Genomic DNA, 26771 nt, shown 5'->3' on the forward strand with positions numbered 1-26771 from the left:
AGTGTGGTCACCCTAGGACAGGAAGTGTGTTACTGACAGGTGAAAATAAAGGGGAAAACTAGCCTGAGAAAAAAAAACTATTGCAGTCACCATATATAATTGCAGGCAAGCTGCAATATATTACATTTTTGTTTTGGGGTTTGGCTATATTTTAAGTGTGGGGAAATTCTCTCATCATAGTTACATCCAACTAGTAGTTACCATTAGGGATGAGCCCAAGTTTGTTTGGCGATAAGTCTGAACCTGCCTGAGCTATTCCACTGGGAAGCTGTCAAAGTGGGCAGCCAATCATAGGTGGTGGAGGCATACCCCGCCTCATAGCTGCACATATGCGAACCCACCCGAGCACATCCCTAGGTACCACCCATCTTGAGATCCTACATTTCTTGTGAAAAAAGGTGTGTTCCCTCCCCTCCAGCTCCAATGTCAACATTTTAAAATATAACAAAGATCCAGTAAAGAGAATGGGAACATTTCATATTGTCACAGCAGTTATATGACTGAGAAGCTTAAGATCAGAGCCCTCAGTGACAAATGTTTTGTTAATTATTTGAAACTATGAAGGATTTAAAATAAATGTAACTAGGTTGTTATTAGATCTCCTAAACCCACAAAAATTCAGTAATGGAATGTAAAGTTGGATTCAAGGCCCCCATACCTGGAGGGATGTCAGCTTTGGCACTATTTGGTCGCCACAACAATGCTTTCATGTTAGTGTCCTTCTTGCCATCTTGATAATTTTTAAAGCCCTAGACATTTGAATAAATAGTCATTTATTTAATGCATTAACAAACAGGACACTATTAATTGTTTTGCAAATAAACAGTGCATTTACAGACGACTTCCAGGTCACAATTCATCAAACTGGATTCATCCAAATAATTCAAGTCGTTCATTTTAGAAAATAATAGTTCAGCTTCTGCTTGTTTTAAGTAGTAACATAGAGGTAACATAGAGTTGTCTTCCCTCCTTTAGTATTAACCAAGAGGGATCTTCCCTCCATTAGTGATAACATTGAGGTGTCTTCCCTCCTTTGGTGGTAACATAGAGGGGTCTTCCCTCCTTTAATGATAACATAGAGGTGTCTTCCCTCCTTTAGTGATACCATAGAAGGGACTTCCCTCCCTTAGTGGTAACATAAAAGGGTCTTCCCTCCTTTAGTGGTAACAGAGGGGTCTTCCCTCATTTGGTGGTAACATAGAGGGGTCTTCCCTCCTTTAGTGGTAACATTAAGGGGTCTTTCCTCCTTTAGTTACATAGAGGGGTTTTCCCTCTTTTCTTGGTAACATAGAGGGGGTCTTCCCTCCTTAAGTGGTAACATAGAGGTGTCTACCCATCTTTAGTGGTAACATAAAGGGGTCTTCCCTCCTTTAGTAACACAGAGAGGTTTTCACTCTTTTCTCGGTAACAGAGGAGTCTTCCCTCCTTAAGTGGTAACATAGAGGGGTCTTCCCTCCTTTAGTGGTAACATAGGGGTCTTCCCTCCTTCAGAGTCATAGAGGGGTCTTCCCTCCTTTCGTGATAACATAGAGGTAGTGGTAACATAGAGAGGTCTTTTCTCCTTTAGTGGTAACATAGAGGTGTCTTCCCTCCTTCAGTTTCCACAAATCGCTGGGGTCAGAAGATACAATTCCACATTTTTGTCTCCAAGGTAAAATCCAATACTGCAACCGACTTTTCAGATGTAATACCATTCAATGAGTATGAATGAAGCTAAGAAAAAAATGTTAATTATTCTAGAAATACCTTAAAGTGACACTAAACTCTGGTTTGAAAATAGAAAATTCTCTTCAAATATGTATTCTTACCTCAAAAAAGTACCTTCTAATATTTTTTTTTTTGGTTGCTGTGATTACAGGGTGATTACATTCTTTCCACATGGACTGATTGTAAGTAGGAACATAGCCACCCTCTATTGCTCACTCCTGAGATGAACTATGAACCACTATGGGATTTGTAGTGTGCATAGAGCAGTGCACATGACTGCAAATAACATGTACTACTCGCCCCAAACGAAAGTGAAGAGGTTCACAAGCACACAAAGAATGTTATAAGGATTTGGAAAAAACACATTAAGAAACAATTCAATTAAAAATATATTACAAGGCTATTAAAGTGTTACTAAACCCACAACAGTAAAATCAACTTGTAGATGCAGTAAAGCCAGGAGAACGTCCCCGGGTTTCAGTGATTATAATCAATGAACCCTGCACCTACAAGCATCATCCCAGTATGTATCTTTTCAGCCTGTGATTCCCTTTCAGGCAGAAGTGATTTGAGTGCCTAATTAAAAAAATGTTGCTTTAAAAACTGCTGCGCAAATACAGCGTGACAAAGAATTGCAACACCCACCATTTTATTCTATAGGGCCTCTGTTAAAAAAAAAAAACTATAAAATTGTTTGAGGTTCTAGGTAATATTCTTACAAAAAAAAGAAGAATTTTACTTAGAAGCAAAGTGTCAGAATTGGCCCAGATGGGAAATGGTTAACCAGCCACTGATAGAAGTCACAAGACTGCTATATACTGCTGATGAGAAAAAGTATTTAGCCGTTTATATTTACTATAATAATTGCATTTCCATGTTCTGTAGTCTGTGGGAGACCAGATATAGTGAATGCAGGGTCCTGGGTTTAGTAACACTTTAAGTATTGGATGTGTATAGATTCTTTTTTTTATCACAATTTCTATGTGGGGGCTGGTACACTTTTTGCCAGGTGCTGTTTCAGCGCATCACATGGTTTTGTTTTTTTAAACTTAATTGTATGTATAAATGCACGTTCGCCCAAGTCTTCTCGCAGTGGTGTGCTGCAATGCAGTGACCTGCAGTGACATATGATGTGCTGCAAAAAAATGTAGCATGTCTGCATTTTTCAGCACTGCACATCACCTCGGTGTTGTGATATAAACAGGGCACATAGAAAACAATTGTTTTCAAAGTGTCCTAGCGGTGACCTGCTGCACTGTTTTAAGCAGAATATCGTAAGTCACCACATGTAGTGTGAATGAGCCCCAAATTGCTATGTAGAAGCGGATGTGTTATTTGCTTTATTATACATGTCTTCTACAACATAGTAATGTCAGATGACATAATACACATACCATTCTGGCAAGTGTGAGAGCAGTAGGTTTTGGAAGTGGCAATGGTTTTGGCCTGCATTTCTCTTTCTGATATGGCACCACTGATCCTTCCACTGGTGGCATCTGGTTCTCTTCTTTATTCCCAGTGCGGCGTTTTAATGTTTCAACCAAAAAAGCACACTGCAAGGTAAAGAATGCTGGAACTTAACAAATTTGCTTATTTTAAGAGTGCATGTCACCAACATAGAGTACATGTAAGTAGACAACTATGGTTTTAATAATAAGCCAAGGAAAAAAAGCAATGGTGTGACAACCCATGGCAACCAATCATCTTTTTTCGATTTATTGTAACGTGAACAATGAAATATGACTGTTGGTTGTTATAGGTTAGTGCACCTAAGGCAGTGCTCTTTGCCTTAAAGAATAGAGGTCTTAGCATGAATTAAAAAACATATGTTTAAGGGGAATCAGCAACATAACTGAGACATGAAGAAAATTTCCATTGAAGCCAACAATGAAGATAAGAACCATACTGACCTTTTTAGAGTAGTTAACAGCCTTTTCCATCTCTGAGACAAGGCAACTAATGTCACCGCTTTCAATGATACCTGTCAATAATCCAATGTGTGACATATACAGATACAGTTTAATAGTTATATTAGTAATTAGTAATGAGTCATAGCTTTGTCTATGATGTTAATGACAATAATGTCAATTTGGCAGTACAAGGCCTACATCAACACATCCAAAGTGGATTAAAATGCTATGTAGGAAGACCAGATGATAATCAGGATGCCTAACTGCTTATGGAGCAATGGGAGTATGGCGATGTCAGAGAGTGTGCACTGTGGGAAAATGACTGTTGATACAATATAATCACTGGATCTCCAGGGGAAACTAGTTTTAAAAGTAATAGGAAATTCCACAAGACTTGCACACCAGTCTGTGCGAATTAGAGCTAACCTAAGGGCAAACAGATAAATACCTGCAAAAATATTTGCGTTTCTGTATACCCAGGTCTGGGATTTACACAGCTCAGTCAGACGGCACAGTAAAATAGATAACACAGGTGAAGAAATACAGTGGAGTGCTCTGCCCCCCTTCATGGACAAGGAAAGAGCAGCAGAAGACTAACAAGGGCATCCCTCTGCTCACTCTGCTTTCTCCCCCATATCAGCATGTTTCTGGTCAATACATTTGCATGCAGCATACAGTGAATCCGGAAAGAATTCACAGCGCTACACTTTTTCCACATTTTGTTATGTTACAGTCTTATTCCAAAACAGATAACATTCATTATTTTTCTCAACATTCTACAAACAATACCCCATAATGACAATGGGAAAGAAGTTTGTTTGAAATCTTTGCAAATGTATTAAAAATAAAAAATGAAAAAAAAGTGTTCACATTTTTTTTTGACACTCAAAATTGAGCTCAGATGCATCCTGATTCCAATGATCATCTTTGAGATGTTTCTACAACTTGATTGGCGTCGCTTTGTGGTAATCTCAGTTGATTTGACATGATTTGGAAAGGCACACACATGTCTTTATAAGGTCCCACAGTTAACAGGGCTTTTCAGAGCTAAAACCAAGCCATGAAGTCCAAGGAATTATCTGTAGACCTCCGAGACAGGATCAAGGCACAGATCTGGGGAAGGGTACAGAACAATTTCTCAGCATTGCGGGTCCCAATGAGCACAGTGGCCTCCATCATCCTTAAATGGGAGAAGTTTGGAACCACCAGGACTGTTGCTAGAGTGGGGCGCCCGGCCAAACTAAGTGTTTGGGATAGAAGGGCCTTAGTCAGGGAGATGACCAAGAACCCGATGGTCACTCTGACAGAGCTCCAGCATTTCTCTATGGAGAGAGGAGAACCTTCCAGAAGAACAACCATCCCTGCAGCACTCCACCAATCAGGCCTGTATGGCAGAGTGGCCAGACGGAAGCCACTCCTCAGTAAAGGGCACATGGCAGCCCGCCTGGAGTTTGCCAAAAAGCACCTGAAGGACTCTTAGACCATGAGAAACAAAATTCTCTGGTCTGATAAAACAAAGATTGAACTTTTTGGCCTGAATGGCAAGTGTCATGTTTGGAGGTAAACCAGGCACCACTCATCACCTGGCCAATACCAGCCCTACAGTGAAGCATGGTAGTGGCAGCATCATGCTGTGGGGATGTTTTTCAGTGGAAGGGACTAGGAGACTAGTCAGGATTGAGGGAATGCAGCAATGTACAGAGACATCCTTAATGAAAACCTGCTCCAAAGCCCTCTGAACCTCAGACTGGGGCGAAGGTTCATCTTCTAACAGGACAATGACCCTAAGCACACGGCCAACATAACAAAGGATAGAAAGAAAGGTCCTAGCGCTTTTGGATCTGTGCGTATAATTGAAAAATGTGAAACAAATATTATATAAAGTATATGTGTATATATAAATCAATCTGTGGCTGCTGCTAACTAATAAGGTGTCTGTGCCTTAAAAGTGAAAGTGTGAGAGTCAGCGCTGCCATCAGTGAAAATAATCCTTTCAATAAATATATATTTAAATACAAATCAATAAATAAACCAATGAACAATAGTATACAGTAATAATTTACATAAATAAGTGCCAGGTGCAAACCGTGCTTAAACTTGCAAAAATAAATAAATAAATAAATGTCCTCCAATTTTAGTGCATAGAGTAAACAAATGTCCTTCAATAAGGTGCACACATTTGATGAAGTGACTGTGCGGAAAAGTGCTCCAGTGCTCCACTCCTATTCAAAGTGCTGGTGCTCCCCCTTAAGTATCCCTACTCACCAGGACCCAATGTGTAAAGAGCCTTATAGCCAGATGTGTGGTCTTTCGATCCTGGTAATCCACTGCTGATTAAGTATCCCACTGCAGGAGGTTGCTGGCATATATTGCTGGCTAGCTGTATTCCCCTCGTTCACCAAAGAAAAATGAAGCTCGCTATGGTGAAATACGTTTTATGAAATTTATTGTGCAAAAGAAAACATTACACTTACTAAAAGAAGTCTGAAAATGGCTCTACTCGGTTCGGTGGTTGCTACTCCCGCAGCGTGCGTTCCACTGACCGGAAATTGCGTCAACGGCTATTGAGAATGCCCAGAGGGAGTGCGAAACGCAGCGTCTAACAGGACAGAGAGTGTGTAACGTTGACGTCATTTCCGGTCGGTGGAACGCACGCTGCGGGAGCAGCAACCACCGAACCGAGTAGAGCCAGTTTCCGACTTCTTTTAGTAAGTGTAATGTTTTCACTTGCACAAAAAATTTCATAAAACTTATTTCACCATGGCGAGCTTCATTTTTCTTTGGTGAACGAGGGGAATACAGCTAGCCAGCAATATATGCCAGCAACCTACTGCAGTGGGATACTTAATCAGCAGTGGATTATCAGGATCAAAAGACCACACATCTGGCTATAAGGCTCTTTACACATTGGGTCCCGGTGAGCAGGGATACTTAAGGGGGAGCACCAGCACTTTGAATAGGAGTGGAGCACTGGAGCACTTTTCAGCACAGTCACTTCATCAAATGTGCGCACCTTATTGAAGGACATTTGTTTACTCTATGCCAGTGATGGCGAACCTTGGCACCCCAGATGTTTTGGAACTACATTTCCCATGATGTCCAATCCCACGGCAGAAAGCATGAGCATCATGGGAAATGTAGTTCCAAAACATCTGGGACGCCAAGGTTCGCCATCACTGCTCTATGCACTAAAATTGGAGGACATTTATTTATTTATTTTTGCAAGTTTAAGCATGGTTTGCACCTGGCACTTATTTATGTAAATTATTACTGTATACTATTGTTCATTGGTTTATTTATTGATTTGTATTTAAATATATATTTATTGAAAGGATTATTTTCACTAAAGGCAGCGCTGACTCTCACACTTTCAAGATAGCAAAGGAGTAGCTACAGGACAACTCTGTAAATGTCTTTGAGTGGCCCAGCCAGAGCCCACACTTGAACCCGATTGAACATCTCTGGAGAGATCTGAAAATGGCTGTGTACAGACGCTCCCCATCCGACCTGATAGAGCTTTAGGAGGTCCTGCAAAGAAGAATGGGAGAAACTGACAAATAGATGTGCCAAGCTTGTAGCATCATTCTAAAAAAAAAAAACTTGAGGGCGTAATTGGTGCCAAAGGTGCTTTAAAAAATTATTGGGCAAAGGCTGTGAATTCTTATGTACATGTGATTTTTTCGTTTTTTATTTTTAATAAATTTGCAAAGATTTCAAACAAACTTCTTTCACGTTGTCATTATGGGGTATTGTTTGTAGAATTTTGAGGAAAATTATGATTTTAATCCATTTTGGAATAAAGCTGTAACATAACAAAATCTGGAAAAAGTGAAGCGCTGTGAATACTTTCTGGATTGAATGTACCTGACTGGCTACCAGTCTCCCACTAAGAGTGCTGATGCATAAGGAATCACATTTTAGATTTTAGCATAGTTATATTTTATTTAATCAATTAGGTTCAGCAATTAAAAAGTCATTTTGCATTAAAAGTTGTATGTAGAGGTTATGTATACTTAAGGCATAAGATCAAAATTGTACCACATTTTCACATTCTGCTGTTTTTGTTTTGTTTTTTAATCTGCAGATTCTTTCTGCAAGTTTACCTTTGTCAGCAAACCAATGAAACCTTCCATTAGTGACATGAGCCAAATCTTGTAGAACACGGACTGTGTCACTCCTGTCACTGATGTGATCAGAACTGTCATCATCAATTCTGAACAAGCAGACATGAAGATGTAAATCACAGCCAGAGGCAGCTTCAGACAAGTACGCAGACACTACATGCTGCAGAGAAGATGAAAGAGCATGTTGTCAAATCAACTGGACATTACTGACAGAAATTTGTTATAGCAATCTAGTAAACATACTGCAATACATAACTAAACATTTCTGAGAAATGTGATATTGTACAGCTCGGGAGTGTAATCATTTTGGATACAGTATTCATTAAACGTATGTTTTGACCCTTTATGCCTGTACAAGTTCCAAAAGTGATTAATGAAAGATTTATGAGGGCTGCCTATGCAAGCCTCCTTCTGAAAATGCTAGATGCCTGACATCAGTGTAGCACCCTCCTAGATAGGTGCTAGGAAGAAAACATAGTCTGCTCCATCTGCTTATCAGGGGAGCCTGATCAGTAGTTCTGCCTGTTGCATGTGTCCATGTGCGATTCATCTGGTCTGAGGGAGTGTCCCCACTGTATCCAATAGGGGAGCCTGTTGGACGGTGGAGGAAACCCAGCCAGTGACACACAGGCTTTGTAACTATCCCAGTGGGTTGTCACAAACAGTGGTGCATCCTGGGATATGTTATAAAAGCCAAGGGCACATGTGACAGGGGGTCTTTGGGCGGGAAGCCAGGTCCCAGGAGGAGGGTGGCGGCTGTCTCTCCTCCTGTCTGTTGAGGAAGGTGGTCACAGGCGGTCGGCCTAGTGAGCCAGAAGTGTGGTGCTGAGCCAGGAGGTCCAGTGGATGCTGACGAGTGGAGATGGAGGCAGAGCAACCTTAGGAAAAACAATGTCCGTGAGTACCTGGAAGCTTGCCAGGGGTCTGCCCAGGAAGGGGACAGCTCCAGTGGAGAGTCAGTGGACAGGATAGGGGCTAGCATACACAGCAAGTGAGAAAGGGGGTGCCAAGCTAAAACCCTGAAGAGTAACTTTAACAGGATCATATTCTCTATCTTCACTTTAGTGGCAAGGTGAAGCAGCGGCCTTGCCGCACACCCTACAGCTAGTTGTCCTCAAAATTGTGCATAGTTCCTAGTTGGAGTATCCCACTCATCCCAGTTCTAAATAAAACACAAAAAAAACAAATCCCCTGGACTGTTCATTGTCTGAGCCAAGCATTTAAAGTGATAGGTTTCCACAGACTGTTGCTACGGGTAACCCAGGGGAATCCAGAAAGTGCAATTCTCAGCATTAGGGGGCAGTGCTACATCAGTATGTTCCAGTCAAAATGTCAGAACAAGCATGCTGTAAGTGAATGTCAGAAAAGTGTCAGAACTATTTATCTCTGCACTTGTTCAGGGTCAGCGACAGACAGCATTAAAGTCAAAACCATAATACCATAGAAATCCCAAAAGAGGGTTAAAAATTGGTGGCCTACATTAATCTCTAATGACAGTGTCCCTTTAAAGTTGATTTTCTGTGGAAACTGGGACATCTGCTTTTTAGCCAGCTCTCTGCCCCCCCCCCCCACACCCTCCAAAAAATAGAAAAAGAACTTCTTCACATAAAATAAAAAAATACTTACCTCAACCCAGCTTCTGTTGCTTCCGGGGGGCTGATCTGGGTGCTTAAAATCCCACAAGAATGTGCTTCAGACCATTGAAGGAGAACATTCTTGAGGGATGGCAGCCATGCTTACAAGAAGTGTAAGAATCAGAAGCCATGGTAAATTTAAAACAAAAAAATCAATTTGGGGGTGGAGCAGTTTCTTGAGCAATGGTTTTTAAGCCATTTGTGCTGGGGAATGGAGGGACAGGAGCTGGCAAATAAGCAGACCTTCCAGTTTCAATCTAGTCTGCTTTAAAGTATCAACTGTTTCCAATAGGAAATCTTGATAATTGCTTTGTGAGAATTGTAACACAAAGAAAGCTGGGTGTTTGTGAATATTGCGGGATCAACTGAAGATACGTGCACTGCAAGAATTAACTGCACATTTAGGTCTAGGGACATAGAAAAGAAGATTTACTTACCTAATCCTCTGCATTGCTAGGCAGGTCTCCGCATAGCCTTCTGACGTCATCAAGACCAATGCGGTGGGTCAATACCCCACACTGGACATGATGATGCCAAGGGACAGTCCACTGCTGAAGAATGGGAGAGCAGCACCTATCTGCCAGGGGAGTGGAGGATTGGGTAAGTAAAAGTTCTTCTCTCTTTCCCCTTGACCTAAATGAGTTTACTCCATTTCAATGTGGGCACAGAGCCAGTGCAAAAAGGAATTTTATGATTTTCTAGATGTGGGCTTTAAAAAAATACATTTATCGATGTATCAATAATTACAGAGTTGTATCAATTTGTGCCTTTTATACCTGCCTTTTTAGCTTCAGTTTTAAGCCAACACTGGAAAATGTAAACCAAAGCATCTTGTGAAGTCATAAATATTGGTTTTGATGGAATAAAAAGGATAGCTCTTCAGTACACAAAATCCTAAAAACATACAGCCTTGTCCAGTAAAGTCATCCAAAGAGCAATGACTTTGCTCAAAGTACACTACGCCATAGCAGACGGTTAGAGATGAGAATATTCAAGTTAGTCTATAAAAATGTAATTTGAGTGGATGCCTCATTCAATCATTGTAGTAATATCTTATTTAAAGAGGAAGTAAAGTCTTATTTTCTAATTGTACCTACAGGTAAGCCTAGAATAAGGCTTACCTGTAGGCACTGTGAATATCTCCTAAACTTGCACAGTTTAGGAGATATTCAGAGTGCATGCAGTCGAAGACATCACCGACGCATGCGCTCTGAAGGTCTGGCTTATATTGCTGGACCTTCAGAGCCCCTGCCGTAAACAGCGGCTCCCGTGCGCATGCGGCCACTCACAGCGCTGGAGTCCACAAACCCAGAAGGAACACTGGGGAAGATGTCAGCACTGCTGAAGGGCTTCGTTCTAAGGTAAGTATTTCATAATGAGCTAGTATGCGATGCCTACTAGCTCATTATGCCTTTGTCTTACAGGTTTTCTTTTTATTTATTTTTTTCCGGGGGTATCCAACTTCTTTAGGTTTTCATATACCGTATTTATCAGCGTATAACAAGCACTTTTTCCTCCTAAAAATGGAGGGCAAAACAGCAGTGCCTGTTATACGCCGTTATATTAAAAAAAAAAGGCCAGGCAGTGCTAGGCAGAGGGGGGTAGGTGGGGTAAAGCAGAAGGAAGGACGAGCGGTCGCTGTCATAGGAAGTCCCGCCTCCTATGATAGACAGCACAGTGGCCCAATGCCGGGACATGTGACGTCTATCATAGGCGCCGGGACTTCAGATGACAGCGGCCATTCGTCCTCCCTTCTCCTTGGCCCGGCCCGCCCCCGCTCTGTGCAATGGCGCTGGCGAGGCAGCAATACAGGACACTGCGCTGGCGAGGCTGCATTTATGGACACTGCACTGGCTGCTGGCTGCATTCATGGGCACTGGTAAGGCTGCATTAGATTAAAAAAAAAGAAGTTCCGAGTTTAAAGCTGTTTATTTCAAATTTAAGCTTTTTTCCTAAAATTTCCCTCCTAAAATTGAGGTGCGTGTTCTACGCGGATGCGTGTTATATGCCAAGAAATACGGCATCTAGGAAACCTCCCCCTGTCAAAATACATTAGAGCAGTGGGAGGGAATCCCTCAACAACACTGACTGTGCTGAGGGGGGAATCAAGCAATTTTATTTCCTTTAACCTGTGGTTGAAGGAAAGAAAATGGTATAATGTATAGCTTGCTTAAGATGGCCGTGCACAGCAACAATCTCAGAGCTTTTGGATGTCTACAAAAGATACGATTTTACAGATAGAAAAAAAATGCCTATGATATGTTAAATGCCCATATACGTGAAGACTTTTGTTGAAATAAATGGTCTGGTGGTCTGGTGACAGGGACGGGATCTTCAAATTTGATAATCATTTTATAGAATTTAATAGGTTACTTGCCTAGGGCTCGCTCTCACAAGCACTCATGAAATGGATGTGTCCACCACAGATTAAACTACTATTGTGTCAATAATCATTCAAGCTCACCTTGAATCCTGCATGCTCTCTTTTTATACCTTCAATTCTAAGCTGTGTGCTATTGAGTGTGAAAATTGCCTTCACTGTGGAGAAGAGCTGCCTCTATGTTGAACAATTTTAGAGAAAGCACAAAAAATGCAGAGGACAAGCATGATCCTGAGAGCAGTGGCAAAGACTCTTGAGTTTAATCAGTTGAAACTACACCAATCATAAAAGGCTTTCTTATACTTCTTATGACTCTACGAGTCTAACAACCCATTATCACTTTTCACTTACAAGGTCTTGATCTGGGAGACCACTAGTAAATAAATATATTCCCTGGGATTCTTCATCTTCCCTGTCATTGATGTTAAATTCAATAGCTCTTTTAATGGCACCCACAACATTTCTCCCACCCTCACACTGGAGGTTCAGGATCCACCTGGAAAACAAACAAAATGTGTGCTACAGCGTGACTTTAAGTTTAGGGACCGGGTAACCAACATTAATATCTTAGGGTCAGTGATGGCAAACCTTGGCACCCCAGATGTTTCAGAACTACCTTTCACATGATGCTCCTGCACTCTGCAGTGTGGTTGAGCATCATGGGAAATGGAGTTCCAAACATCTGGGGTGCCAAGGTTCGCCATCACTGCCTTAGGGAGATCAGATCAGGCCTGAACATCAAACTGCCCTTTAATGGTTATGACAACCTTTGAACACAATGGAAGCATGAATTAAACAAAATGAAAACATTAATTTCAGCAGAGGGACTACACTTAAAAAATAAGGAATCTGGAGCAGCTGTGCATATTAACCAATAAGCTTTTAGCTTCAGCTTGCTCAGTTAGGCATTAAAAACTAAAGCTAAAAGTTGATTGGTTGCTATGTACCACTGCTTCAGATTTTGAGTGCTCCAGTCTTACTATATTCCCCTCAATATATTTTCTTCTGGACTACACAATGTCAAATTAGCTATGGTGACAATGCTAGAAATTAAGAATAGCAGGACTGAATGAGAGATATCACTAGGGTTGCCACCTCATCCCTTTAAACCTGGACACACATTAATTACTTCTGGTTCTGTGGCTGATTAAGGTGGTAATTAAACTCGCTTAGTGCCTTATGTGCATTATACTAGCCTCACAACCTGTGTAATTAATATGTGTCCTGGTTTAAAGGGATGAGGTGGCAACCCTAGATATCACTCAATTCCCACATCCATGCTAAACAGCGTGGATGGAGGACTTTTTCCTGATGGCTGTTTTATTCAGGCAGCTGCAGTAATATTGCTTACAGTAGACTATGGTCTTCTATTAAAAAATATGTGCTGCAGCACCTAATTATAAATGTATCTGCACTTACAGTTTTCTCTTATTCCCCCTGTATAGTCCCACAAATACTGTACCTGTTGATCCTGCCAGTAAAGTCCAACGAATGCAGCTTCTTATGATGGTGTGGCAACGATGCTGCACTGCTCTTGCATTCAAAGCATAGTTGCCACTCTCATGTAGGCTATGCCTGCTTGCACTACAGTGAGATAAAAAAAAATGTTGCAGGGGACGTGGCTATCAGCATTTCATTGCTGACTTTCAAGCCTATAGCTTTTCAATCAGCACCTGGCCACTGCTTTCTGGATTGATCACTCTGTCTCTGTTGCTGAAACCTTCGCACTGTGAGCTGCAGTGTCTGAGAGGGAGAGCGTGTGAGCCACAGATGAAGAAGGATTTGGCTCTCTCAGGAAAGTTAACAAAAGTATTTTGTTTACTTTAGGATATTTATCACATAGTGACTGGATTTAGTACTTGTTTAGATTGTCTTACAGGAGACTTTAGCTTTACTTTAACCACTTTCCGACTGTCGCACGACTATTAACTGCGGCGGTCAGCCCCTCACAGGCAAAGTGACGTAGTACTACGTCGCTTGCCTGTGAGGCTCTAGGACCCCCCCGTGCGAGTGGCCGGAGGACCCGATGTCCGCCGGTCACTCGCGTTCATCGGTTACACCGGGAGAAAGGCAGGCGGCTAATGTAAACACAGCCGCCTGTCATTCTCCCCTGTGTAACAGCACAGATCATACGATCCTGCTATGTAGGACCGTTGATCTCTGCTGTTACACACACAGCCACATCCAATCACAGTTAGAATCACGCCCCTAGGGACACACTTAACCCCTCCCTCTCAAATAAAGTTAACTCCTTCCCTGTTAATTTTTACAGTAACAGTGCATATGTATAGCACTGATTACTGTAGTAATGTCACTGGTAACCCCAAAAGTGTCAAAAATGTCAGTCAAGGGTCCGATCTGTCCGCCGCAATGTCGCAGTCCCGCAAAAAAAAGTCGCAGATCGCCGCCATTACTCGTTAAAAAAAAAAACAATAAAAATGACAAAAATCTTTCCCTTTTTGTGCAATTTTTGCACAAACCAATCAAAATATGCTTTTTGCGATTTTTTTTTACCAAACATATGTAGCAGAAAACAAATTGGCCTAAAATGTTAAAAAATTTTGATTTTTACATTTTTTTGGGGGGGAATTTCATATAAAAAAAATGTGAAAAATATTGTTATTTTTGCAAAATTGTCGCTCTTTTTTTGTTTATAGCGCATGATCAAAAAATCGCACAGGTGATCAAATACTACCAAAAGAAAGCTCTGTTTGTGGGAAAAAAAGGACGTCAAATTCATTTAGGTACAGCGTCGCACGACCGCGCAATTGTCCGTTAAAGTCAAGCAGTGCTGAATCGCAAAATAGGCCCTGGTCAGGAAGGGGGTAAAATCTTCCTGGGCTTAAGTGGTTAATAACTACTTTTACTACTGTGCTGACAGTAGTGGCAATACATTAGTATATTTTTTGCTTCAAGAGGTGTGGAACATAGTGAAGGCATATACAAATGTGGGCTGTGTGCTTCAGTGCCAGAGCTGATTTTTACCCCCTCTCTGTCTTTCATTGTCAACCTTAGACTATTTATGCTTTAAGCAGAACTTTACTTAGAAAGACAATTCTTAGCCAGGATTCACAACATATGACTCTTACTTATAGTCTGCATGTCATGCCATGCAAAATGGTCTGGTAGTAAATGTATTATGTCTCAATCTCCTGTCCCTTTTTTATGCACAATTCTCCTCACATTCTGTAGCCAAGATCACTTAGGCCTACATACTGGCAGGATGACACCCCCTTTTAGCAACTGTGCATCCGGCAGTTTGCACGTATTTTCGGACCATTAAAAAAGCACATAGACAACAAAGTGTAAAAGGAGAAGGTATCTTTTGCTGGGTACAGCAGTGTTGTGTATGGCAACCATGCAGTTTTCTAATTTGCCAATAGATGCCCCCCCCCCCCAGTCTACAGCATTTTTCCCTTTAAAGCTGAAGTAAGCCCATAGATTTAACGGTTTAAAAAAACAGTAACATTCCTGGCAGGTGGCGGGAATGTAACTGTCACATTGGTTGTGCTCTCAAACAAAATGTCACACCATCCAATGGCTGATGTCATAACTGATCACATGTGCAGCATCATGGCAGTTGAAGATCAAACCGAGATCAAGATGGCGGCTTCCTTGGCTGAAAATGATAAGAGGGTTTACTTCCACTTTAAGCATAGGCCCAGGGTTTATACAGGCATTCTCCCTGTGGTCTCACTAGGTGTTGCTGTCTCTGAGGAAACCAGCGATAGGCTGGTGAAACGCGTCAGCACACGTCATTCGGAATTGTCCAATGGGAGATCGATGACTGTGCGCCTCGCGGCCGCTTCCTATGCTAGCCGCCACCCACATCCAGCGTGAAGTCGGGCCGCAAACTGCTAGCCCTCCTACAACCAAGTAAGCACGGATGAGCGAAGGAGGAACGGATGGAACGCCAGGCCAGGCAGCACTCATCGTTAGCGTGCAGCTTACTTCCGTAATTCGTGTCAGTCGGTGTGCATAATGGTGTGCCTGTCAACATCATCTTCTGAGGTACTGTGTCTGCTATCTGCTTCATTCTTAAACCTGAGTGTGGTGCATCCTGCCCCCACATACGGAGGAACTGTCCAGCAAGTTTTGTTCGGCTTTCTATTCACAGCACCGTCATCCCTGCAGGATTGCAGTTATAGGGGACTACCTGGGCCAATCAAAAAAGCCAGTTTACTGGCACATCTAATCCAGCTGCCCCCTGTTACTATCTAAATGACTGGACATGTCCTCTCAATGATGCAACCTTATCCGATGCACCTCTGATTTGAGTACAATTTTTTGGTTGGGACTGTGTATTTTTTCCTAATTTCTTTTACTGGAGCAGGAATGTTTTGCCCCCTTCCCTACTATACACCACTCTCAGCCCCCTCAAATTTGTACCTGTCTACAACCCGGGTTTCTGCAACCATCCCATATTGTTTTTAAAATATGTTGTATTTTAACAGTGTTGTGTGTTGTACCTTGAGTCTCCCACTTGATATTTTTGAATAATAAAATTTAACCTTTTTCACCTAACCTTGGTGCCTATAGTTGACTTTCTTGGGGGAACTTCTGAGTCCCCTGCCTCTTGGTAGTTACATTTTGCTGTCTGTCAACGGTCACCAACAAGGTGTAACTGGGAGGGTTATTTTTCCCTACATAAGTATAGGAACCCTCTTTTTAGTGCCTTTGGGAGTCCTACCCTTCTTTTTGCAGTTTCTGTCTATTAGTTTGGGATACCGTTGGTACTGTGCAACAGGGCTTTATCATTTCATCCCACCCTCCAGAACCCTACAGGTTGCTGGGCATCCTTTCTACCAGTCATCCAAATTGCAAAAGGAGTATAAATAACAGGGGGTGTTACATAGAGTGTTCAGTCATGGAAAGACTAGTCTGCAGCCAGAAGAAATGTAGTCTTCACTTCAATTTGTACATTTCCTTCAGGGGGCAACCAGAGGCTTCATCCTCCACTGGGAAGAAAAATTAGGGAATGGCCTTTGCTTGGGAATCCGCTGACTCTATGAATTACTTATTAACTGTGTTTGCTTTATGTTACCAAGCTGATGTGCCACCACCTGGAGAGTGAATATATGTCCCAAACTCTGAATCAACAAATTATTCCATAAAGCATTACAAAAGATTTGACCAGCCTGGACAATATGCAAATCCCGACCAATGGGAATTTCCCCTGAAAGGTTCCTGTGAACTGTGGGGATGTGTGGACCCTAGCTGTGGACACAGGGTCACATATGCCTTGGGATCTTGGTCAAGCTAGGCTGGGTGCATTTAGGCATAACTCCAAACTGTACCTGATTTTGAGGGACTGTCTCTGGTTTGGAACAAAGTCCCACTGTCCCGCTTTCCTCCTCATTTGTCCCTCATTTTGGTCTGATCTGTATAGTTGTATATAAAATGCTAATTTTGTTTCCCACCTTTCATCCAATTTGTAAATTGCTGCATTTGTAAATGTCAAAAGCCAGCATAAAGAAGTAGTAGTGGTAAAAAAAGTACTTGAGGGTTTTAAGGGGGGCATGGCAGGGTGTGTGCCCTATGCCTACATACTATTCCTCGCTCCCATCTCAAAATGTTGGGAGGTATGCTTTAGGAGGCATCTAGAGGGGAAAGAACCAGTGAGGCTACCCCAAGAGCAGAACCTCGAAGGTCTGTTTTGTAAATTTGTGTGTCCCATTAAGTCACCACTCATTGCTGGGCTCGAGAGGATTAAAAATGCATATGTGCTGTCCTATTATGTAACAGCAGATTATTAGGGAGATTAAAAGAAGAGGGGCAAGGCAGGAAAGCAGCATGCTGGAACATCTACAGTACTAGGAAGGTTTTCTTACACAGCAAATTATTTATGTTTATCGTTTTACAGCAAGCCATTTTCAGTTAGCTATAGTTCTGCTTTAATAGAGAGGAACTAATGTAAAGATAACTCCGCAATGGGGTCATAATATTGGCAAATTCATATTACTATAATGTACCGGAAAACAGCTTGAGCATGGGAACAGTGGACTATTTTTCAATTTTTTCAATTCGTATAAATAAACCAGTTTTTGCAAAAAGAACTTACTTCCAAGCATTTTGCAGGTTTTCTGAAGTTGCTGGAACCATTCCTGGCTTCCAGAATTGGATATCATTTCCAAACCTGCAAATCAAACATATCATGCTTAAATGTGCAGACTGTTGTCTAACATTTAGTTGACCATAGACACAATTATATTTAGGCAATTGTATCCCTTCAACTGAAAAAACAACAGAAAGGATCAAGACAATCTACCAACAACCCATTAGATAATTCCATGATGTATACAGAAACTCTCAGCAGTAGAATGAAAATTGCCATGCGTGTGGATGACATTCAGCATTAAATATGTGCTGGTCATACACGTGGAAATTTCCAGGAAATATGAACCATTTTCAACTAACTTTCAATCGTTAAATCTGAACTTCAGACAAACATATAAAATACATATAGGGAGCTGTTTTAACTGGCAAATACAGTATCTGCATTTTTCTCCATTAGGCCCTGAAATGTACTCAGCTCTGGCACATAGGGCAGGTGACCTGATTTTTCTTTTGCCTGTCCCCCACCCTGTGACTGGACAGTAAAAGGAGTCACAGCACACTGAGGAGCTTATTTCTCTGTCACTCCGCTCTCTCCTCCTATCTGCATGTTCCTTGCACTGCAGTATAATTGATTGGCTCTTCCTGCTGCTTTTCCCTTTCCCAGTCTGATTGCTGTTGCACAAGAAATTGCAAGAGGCTGATACCAGGTAAAAAGTAAGGCCCCTTTCACACATGCTGTCCGTTTGTCCATCTGATGACAGATGAAAAATGGATATCAATACATCTCTATGGAAAAATGGATGTAAATTAATGATCATTTGTTTACATCTGTTTACATCAGCATCCGTCATCATCTGTTTTTTTAAACTGATCAAAGCTCTATTTTTCTTCCGTTAAAAAAATGGATTGGACAAAAAATGGATCTAAACTGAAATATGGTCATTTTTTTGACCGTTTTTGCATTGGTAGTGGATGTTAAAAAAAATTGATGAAAAACTGATGACCACTGATAAAATACTGATGACCACAGATGAAAAACTGATGACCACTGATGAAAACTGATGAATACTATATCCATTTTGACATGACTGAACTGATGTAATGAACGGTCGGCATGGGTGAAAGTGGCCTAAGCTGCATTACAAAATACACCTAATTTGCATTCATTTTTGCATTCATTTGTTTGTTTTACATCTGCCTGAAGTTCAGCTCTAAAACAAACCAAATGTATCAATTATGCAACCTACTACAAACAGTTTCTAACAAAACTCTCAAACAATCGATAATGTTGGTGGTAGGTTGCCTTGTTTTTTTTTTTTATCAGTTTTGTGAATGTTTTACGCGGTTCAAAATTGCGTATAAGTTATATACAGTTTATGGTCAGCAAAAAGCTGGTCATACACATGGCAATGTTCAGTCAATTTCAACCCCTTTCCATCCACTAAAAATCACAAATATAATTGCAAGTCATTTCCATTAACTAAGCCGTACTCCACCCACAAATTAAGAAAGGGAAATCCAAAGCCGATTAACTAGGTATTGAAAGATAAATGTCCCTGAGAAAAGTGGGCACTGAGACATCACCCCATCACTAAATATGCCTGGATCTGCCAGCTGACGGCAGAAGTGTTGCAATCTCAGTTTAATACCTTTGACTTCTGAGAAAAGCGACGGATCAGTCCAGATTAATGTTATCACTTTGAAGAGAACAGCATCATTAAAAAAACAAAACAAAAAAAAATAACCATAATTGAATACCTAAAACTTATTGAACTAACCCATATATATATATATATATTTATACAGTATCTCACAAAAGTGAGTACACCCCTCACATTTTTGTAAATATTTTATTCTATCTTTTCATGTGACAACACGGAAGAAATTACACTTTGCTACAATGTAAAGTAATGAGTGTACAGCTTGTATAACAGTGTAAATTTGCTGTCCCCTAAAAATAACTCAACACACAGCCAATAATGTCTAAACTGCTGGCAACAAAAGTGAGTACACCCCTAAGTGAAAATGTCCAAATTGGACCCAATTAGCCATTTTCCCTCCCCGGTGTCATGTGACTAGTTAGTGTTACAGGTCTCAGGTGTGAATGGGGAGCATGTGTGGTAAATTATCGCTCTCACTCTCTCATACTGGTCACTGGAAGTTAAACATGGCACCTCATGGCAAAGAACTCTCTTAGGATCTGAAAAAAAAAATTGTTGCTCTACATAAAGATGGCCTAGGCTATAAGAAGTTTGCCAAGACCCTGAAACCTAGCTGCAGCACATTGGCGAAGACAATACAGCGCTTTTACAGGTCATGTTCCACTCAGAACAGGCCTCGCCATAGTCGACCAAAGGAGTTGAGTAAAAGTGCTCAGCATCATATCCAGAGGTTGTCTTTGGGAAATAGGCATTTGATTGCTGTCAGCATTGCTACAGAGGTTGAAGGGGTGGGGGGGGGGGGTCAGCCTGTCAGTGCTCAGACCATACGCCGTACATTAAATCAAATTGGTCTGCATGGCTGTCATCCCAGAAGGAAGCCTCTTCTAAAGATGATGCACAAGAAAGCCCGCAAACAGTTTGCTGAAGACAAGCAGACTAAGGACATGGATTACTGGAACCATGTCCTGTGTTCTGACGAGACCAAGATAAATGTATTTGGTTCAGATGGTGTCAAGCGTGTGTAGCGGCAACCAGGTGAGGAGTACAAAGTACAAAGACAAGTGTGTCTTGCCTACAGTCAAGCATGGTGGTGGGGGTGTCATGGTCTGGGGCTGCATGAGTGCTGCCGTCACTGTGGAGCTACAGTTCATTGAGGGAATCATGAATGCCAACATGTACTGTGACATACTGAAGCAGAGCATGATCCCCTCCCTTCTGAGACTGATCAGCAGGGAAGTATTCCAACATGATAAAGACCCCAAACACACCTCCAAGATGACCACTGCCTTGCTAAAGAAGCTGAGGGTAAAGGTGATGGACTGGCCAAGCATGTCTCCAGACCTAAACCCTATTGAGCATCTGTAGGGGATCCTCAAAGAGAAGGGCGGAGGAGCTCAAGGTCTCTAACATCCACCAGCTTCATGATGTCGTCATCCAGGAGTGGAAGAGGACTCCACTGGCAACCTGTGAAGCTCTGGTGAACTCCATGCCCAAGAGGGTTAAGGCAGTGCTGGAAAATAAGGGTGGCCACACAAAATATTGACACTTTGGGCCTAATTTGGATATTGTACCTTAGAGGTGTACTCACTTTTGTTGCCAGTGGTTTAGACAATAATGGCTGTGTGTTGAGTTTTGTTGAGGGGACAGCAAATTTACACTGTTATACAAGCTGTACACTCATTACTTTGCATTGTAGCAAAGTGTAATATCTTCAGTGTTGTCACATGAAAAGATATAATAAAATATTTACAAAAATGTGAGGGGTGTACTCTCTTTTGTGAGATACTGTATATATATATATATATATATATATATATATATATATATATATATATATATATATTGATATCCCCCAATGTATTATCTATGATTAATTTTAATCAATACATGTGGCAACTTACGATATAATGTTAAATAACTCTTTGTTTCCCATTTGTTCCTCCAGTAAAAGTCTCAGAGAATGTTGGATATGTATAATGTGCATAGCATTCTCAACTGACGTGTCCACGAGCAAAATAACCCTGTAGAAAAATAGAGGATTGTGAAAGCTAAGAGTATACATGAGATAAAATTAGGCAGGCAAAGCAGAAATGCCGCTGTGAAACAGCCTCATACACTGGTCCTTCAACATGCATCTTTAAGGGTCACACCACCCTCATCAGAGTCTTCAGATGGTAAAAGTGGTTTTCTAGTTAACACATAAGTTTCTTTAAACCCCTATTGAAAATCTTTTGATAACTAAGAGTTAAAGCCCAATTCTGTGAAACTTTAAAATTATCCATTGTGGGCTGCACCCACACTACAAGAGTTAATTGCTCATTTTGGTCTAGGGGGACACAGAAAAAGAAGATTTATTTACCCCATCTTCTATGTTGCATGACTGGTCCCCACAATGTCTTCTTAGATGTCAGGTCTAAGGTCTTGACAGCATCCAGCCGAATGCAGCCCTAAAACAGTACATGAGGGTGCCAAGTGACAGTCAGACTCTGGAGCATGCGGGAGTGCTGCTTGCCAGGGAAGGAAGGGGGGGGGGGGATCAGGTAAGTTGAAAAGCTAACTTTATCTCTTGGGTGAAATGAAAAGTTAACCCTTGCACTGTGGAGTAAGTCCCACTCCAAAGGATAACTTTAAAGTTTCCCAGAGTTAGGCTTTAAAGGTTCCATGTGATTCAGGAAACAGTTTGTCATGTTTTTTACTCCTTGCAGCAGATCTAGTATTTCTTCTTCATATTGGTGGCAGGCAGCTCAAGCACAACAGTGTCTACTTTGCCTGTAACAAAAATGTGAAATGAAGAGTCACACTACTGCTCAAAGGTCCAGATACAACTTTATTCCAGTAAGACCCGATCGGACCACCCATTGTTCTCTATGGGACAGCGGAAGTCAGCAGACGTGTCAGCTGTCACTCTTCAGCATCCGATTCGCTAAAAACAGATGGATGGGGATACTTTTGCCAACCCTCCAGTGGATCAGATGACAATCAGATAGAAACGGACATGTAATTCGTTTCCATCTGACTGCCCCATAGAGAACAGCGGGCTGTGTCCATGTCTGCTCTGCATAGCAGAGTAGACATGGACCTGTCATCCACCTTCTCAGCCAGGATCCTCTGAGAGATCCCCCGCTGAGCAGGTAGATCCACTTGAACCAAGACTGCCCTGTATAAAAGGGCCTAAGAGTCAGAGGGACAATTGAAAAAGTTTCCAATGAGTTTCAGGGGTTCAAAAACACCCCCTTAACCAGGGTTGGAAAAAAACGTAAGAACATCTCTATATCAATAAAATATTAATACAATATCCCCTCCTCAGGGGCCTACTGAAGTTAAACCCAAATAGCCAATAGAGATTTTGAGTAAGCTTATATTGGATTAACAATACACTATCATTTGCATTGCTATTACAACACTGATGTTATAAAATAAAAGTGTATGCTGGGTACGCTATGAATCTCATTTAACAGCATATATTTTACAAAGTGGAAACTCTAGAATATTTGTCTTGTTTAATAATAACAACCAATTCTATTTTGATTAGAAGAAAAAGTTAATTTCTTTAATCCCCAATATGTACTCAGCGCAGTATGGTGATGAAAGGTATTATTTGTGTTACATTAACCAGTTCGACTCCAGAGCAATTTGTTTTCTTTGTAGCACCCATGTAAAAATCCTATTTTTATGGCAATAAAATTACATAAACCCCCAGAAAATTATATGTTTTCTGAAAGCAGAGGACCTGCAGACTAAAAAGGTGATCGTTGCAAAATTTTGTTTCACGTAATATTTGCGCAGCTGTTTATTAAACGCAATTTTTTTCTGAAAAAATATAATGAAATTTATTTTAGTGCAAAACCACGCCATATAACACCCATTTTTGGTTAAAAAATAAAACATAAATTTGCATCGAGTAAATAAATACCTAATATTCCATGTTTTTAAAATTGCATATGCCCGCGATATCACCAAAAACTATGGTGCCCAAAAATTACCATAGGTGACGCTTTAAAAGCCATTACAGTTAATCAATTTAGAGTTAATTATGAGCACTTGGCTTGAATTATTGTTCTTACTCTGACAATCGATATGTCACGTGTGGTGCAACTGCGGTTTACATACATGTATGCACCCTGGGCGTCTGCATTTGCGCAGGTGTGCGCGGCAATAAGGTTTTGGCAATTTCTTTTTTTATTTTAATATATTCTATTATCTTTTTTTTTGTTTACTTTTCTCTTTAATTTTTTTTTATTTATTTTTACCTGATTGCTATCACAAGGGGTTAATAAACCCCTATGTGATAGCATTGGAAAGGTGACAGGTACTCTTTTTAAAGACATTAGGGGTCTAATAGACCCCAATGTCTCCCCTGCCCTTCACACCATCTGACCAAGCACAGATCGACTTGGTTAGATGTGTCTCATGGCTGTACTGGCCAGGAAAGTGTGCATATGAAACCGGAAATGACATCACTTCGGGTTTCATTGTTTGCATGTGAGATCGAGGCATGGATTTGCCTCGGTCTCACTGTAGTCCCTCTCCCCCCACCAGCAGATGTGTTTGTGGGCGTCGGTATGCATGGGTTAGCCCAGGAACTACGGGAGGAGGGCGGGCCGTGGGGGGGTCACCGCGCTGCCGGTTGTGTGAAAGTGGTCGGCAGCTATGGTGCAGCTATGGAGCAACCATCAGCTTTTGATCAAAGGTTCACTTCTTTGGACGTACATAGCAGTGCCAGGACAAGGTCACCTAGAGCCCAGAGCAAACATGCCAAATTGCGCCCCCCCCCCCCCCCCCAAAATGTATGAGCATTAGAAAAAATAAGGTAGAAATTGGGTCTCAAGCTGGATTCGGTCACGGTAGGTCCCCAGCAAGCCGACGCGTTTCGCTCAAGGCTTCCTCAGGGCCTGAGAGACCATAACAGACCGATGTTTTCCTTCTTGATAGTGACTTGTGCTAGGCGACAAAGCTGTAGCGATACTAATGCTGCTTGGAGCTATATTGCTTCGGTATTTATCATAACAGACATCAAGAATGTATTTCTTGCATAGGATCCAATGTATTACGTCCCAGATTGTGTTGCCAGGGGCAAGGCTTTTTTGGCTATCCCCCCTATGAACTTTTTGGGGTGGGTCCCAACTCACAAGGTGAAGGTCCTCTCCTTGATATATTCGCCCTTATATATATATTCACTCCTAGATATGATAGATCTAGTATTGTGTTACATGGCTGGTTCACTTAGCAGCCTGCCTGGAGGCTGCTAAGTGAACCAGACATAGAGGGCTTATACAGCCCAGGACCATATTGTCCATATAGCTGAAATTTTATGCATGTCTCCCTTTCCTGCCTGGAGTCTACCTTAGACTGAGGAAAGGTCAGTTGTGTTGCCATCAAGGACCCTGAAACTGGGGAAATATACACTATATCTTTGAACTACAGAAAGAAAGGTGCTGCCTATCCTATTCAAGCCATGTAACACAATACTAGATCTATCATATCTAGGAGTGAATATATATATAAGGGCGAATATATCAAGGAGAGGACCTTCACCTTGTGAGTTGGGACCCACCCCAAAAAGTTCATAGGGGGGATAGCCAAAAAAGCCTTGCCCCTGGCAACACAATCTGGGACGTAATACATTGGATCCTATGCAAGAAATACATTCTTGATGTCTGTTATGATAAATACCGAAGCAATATAGCTCCAAGCAGCATTAGTATCGCTACAGCTTTGTCGCCTAGCACAAGTCACTATCAAGAAGGAAAACATCGGTCTGTTATGGTCTCTCAGGCCCTGAGGAAGCCTTGAGCGAAACGCGTCGGCTTGCTGGGGACCTACCGTGACCGAATCCAGCTTGAGACCCAATTTCCACCTTATACAGATTTTGGTTACAACCCCTTCCGGGGATATGTTTCTCTATAAGTAGTGACGTTAATTGTTTGATTTTATCATTGTATGTTATGTCAGTCCTCTGTTATCACATATGCATGGTAGTCCATGCTTAGTTTTATTGTTCTTTATACAAATAAAATGTAATTTTGGTTTTATAAACGGTTCTTTGTCTGATCCTTCTACTCCCACTGGCCCGCAAAGCCCCATCTTTTTCTATCATTTTGTTTTTGTAAACTCTAATACGCCTGTTGGCACTTTGACACTATTGCCTAAATCTAGAGATTAGCATCAATAAACTATGTAACAGAAATAAAAATAAAATTCTGAAACATATTCTCAACAGACCAGTGGAGCAACAAAGACACTAATCTCCCTGATGATACCTGTTGATATTCACTGGAAAGGAAGCCACAGTCATTTCTATAGGGCAAAATCAAGGTTTGAACTTTCCTGAGAATCTACTGTTTCTCAGAGATAAGACTGGTATTGAGTGGGATTTCCTCAAGGAACAGAGATGCATGCTCTAGCAATATAAGTATGGAGACTAAAAAAAGTTGGATCTCTAAGGCATGTCTTCTAATCACCAAACCTTAACCTCTTTAAATACAGAGTGGATCCTAACGGGGGCCAACAGATTGCACAGGCTTGCAAAACATTCAGAATCCAAATAGCTTTTGCAGCAACAGTAGCATTGCTAGGCCCAGCCCCAGTCCAGTACCATCTACTAATGTGCAGGTTGTTTTGCTCAGAATAGTTTCCTGCCCAAAGGTGCCCACATAGTTTTAGTGTTTGTGTCAGACTAGACAAAGCAAGAGCTAGTGGCAAGGTGTGTGGGGTAAATCTGCAGGTTAGGGTAACTATTCTCCACCAATGCTGGAGTAATTCCTATTGCCACTGATCACTAATGATGAGGCATGACCACCAACACTGAGGCAGTTCTTGCTCCCACTATCTGCCAATGCTGGGTGAATTATATAAGTATAATATATTTGTTATTTTAATAGTAAAAAAAACAGAGACTTTACAATCACTTTAAGTTGTGGTTCATTTTTACAAGGCAACCTATAGTACACATTTATGGTCAGCTTAAGACACTATAGAAAATAAAATACTATACACACATGCATACCTTTTTTCACAAATAGTTCCCCAAATTCTTCTACTTCCTTTTGTAAGCCAGTCTATTCTTTTTTCATAGGTCTGAGCGACTTTTGCAAGCTGTTTCTGTGTATGCACATAGTAAAGAACATTAAACTACAAGTTTGTACTTTATTGTTACACATATTTTGTAAAGTCCTTAACATCTTTCCCAGCAAAAATGTTGTGGCATCTATGGACATATGAACTAAATCTATTAATTCAAATGGATAGTTTAGCACCACGGACAGAGGATGATTTAGATTAGCCATTGGATGTGAAGC

At 41.3% G+C, this 26771-nt stretch overlaps 1 protein-coding gene across 1 annotated transcript in view; it reads right to left on the reverse strand.

Annotated features, from left to right (window-relative positions):
• VWA3A (von Willebrand factor A domain containing 3A) overlaps positions 1 to 26771 on the reverse strand; it is a 112066-nt gene that overhangs the window by 27155 nt on the left and 58140 nt on the right. Inside the window, exons 16-23 of the mRNA XM_082261287.1 lie at positions 26480 to 26574; positions 21375 to 21494; positions 17817 to 17891; positions 12107 to 12251; positions 7721 to 7901; positions 3618 to 3688; positions 3102 to 3260; positions 659 to 749 (exon numbers count right to left, since the gene is read on the reverse strand). Of these exons, the coding sequence (XP_082117413.1) occupies positions 659 to 749; positions 3102 to 3260; positions 3618 to 3688; positions 7721 to 7901; positions 12107 to 12251; positions 17817 to 17891; positions 21375 to 21494; positions 26480 to 26574 (937 nt within the window). The remainder of the gene's footprint in view (positions 1 to 658; positions 750 to 3101; positions 3261 to 3617; positions 3689 to 7720; positions 7902 to 12106; positions 12252 to 17816; positions 17892 to 21374; positions 21495 to 26479; positions 26575 to 26771) is intronic.

Source organism: Pelophylax lessonae, assembly GCF_965119305.1.
Source record: "Pelophylax lessonae genome assembly, chromosome: 6".
NCBI classification, from domain to species: domain Eukaryota; kingdom Metazoa; phylum Chordata; class Amphibia; order Anura; family Ranidae; genus Pelophylax; species Pelophylax lessonae.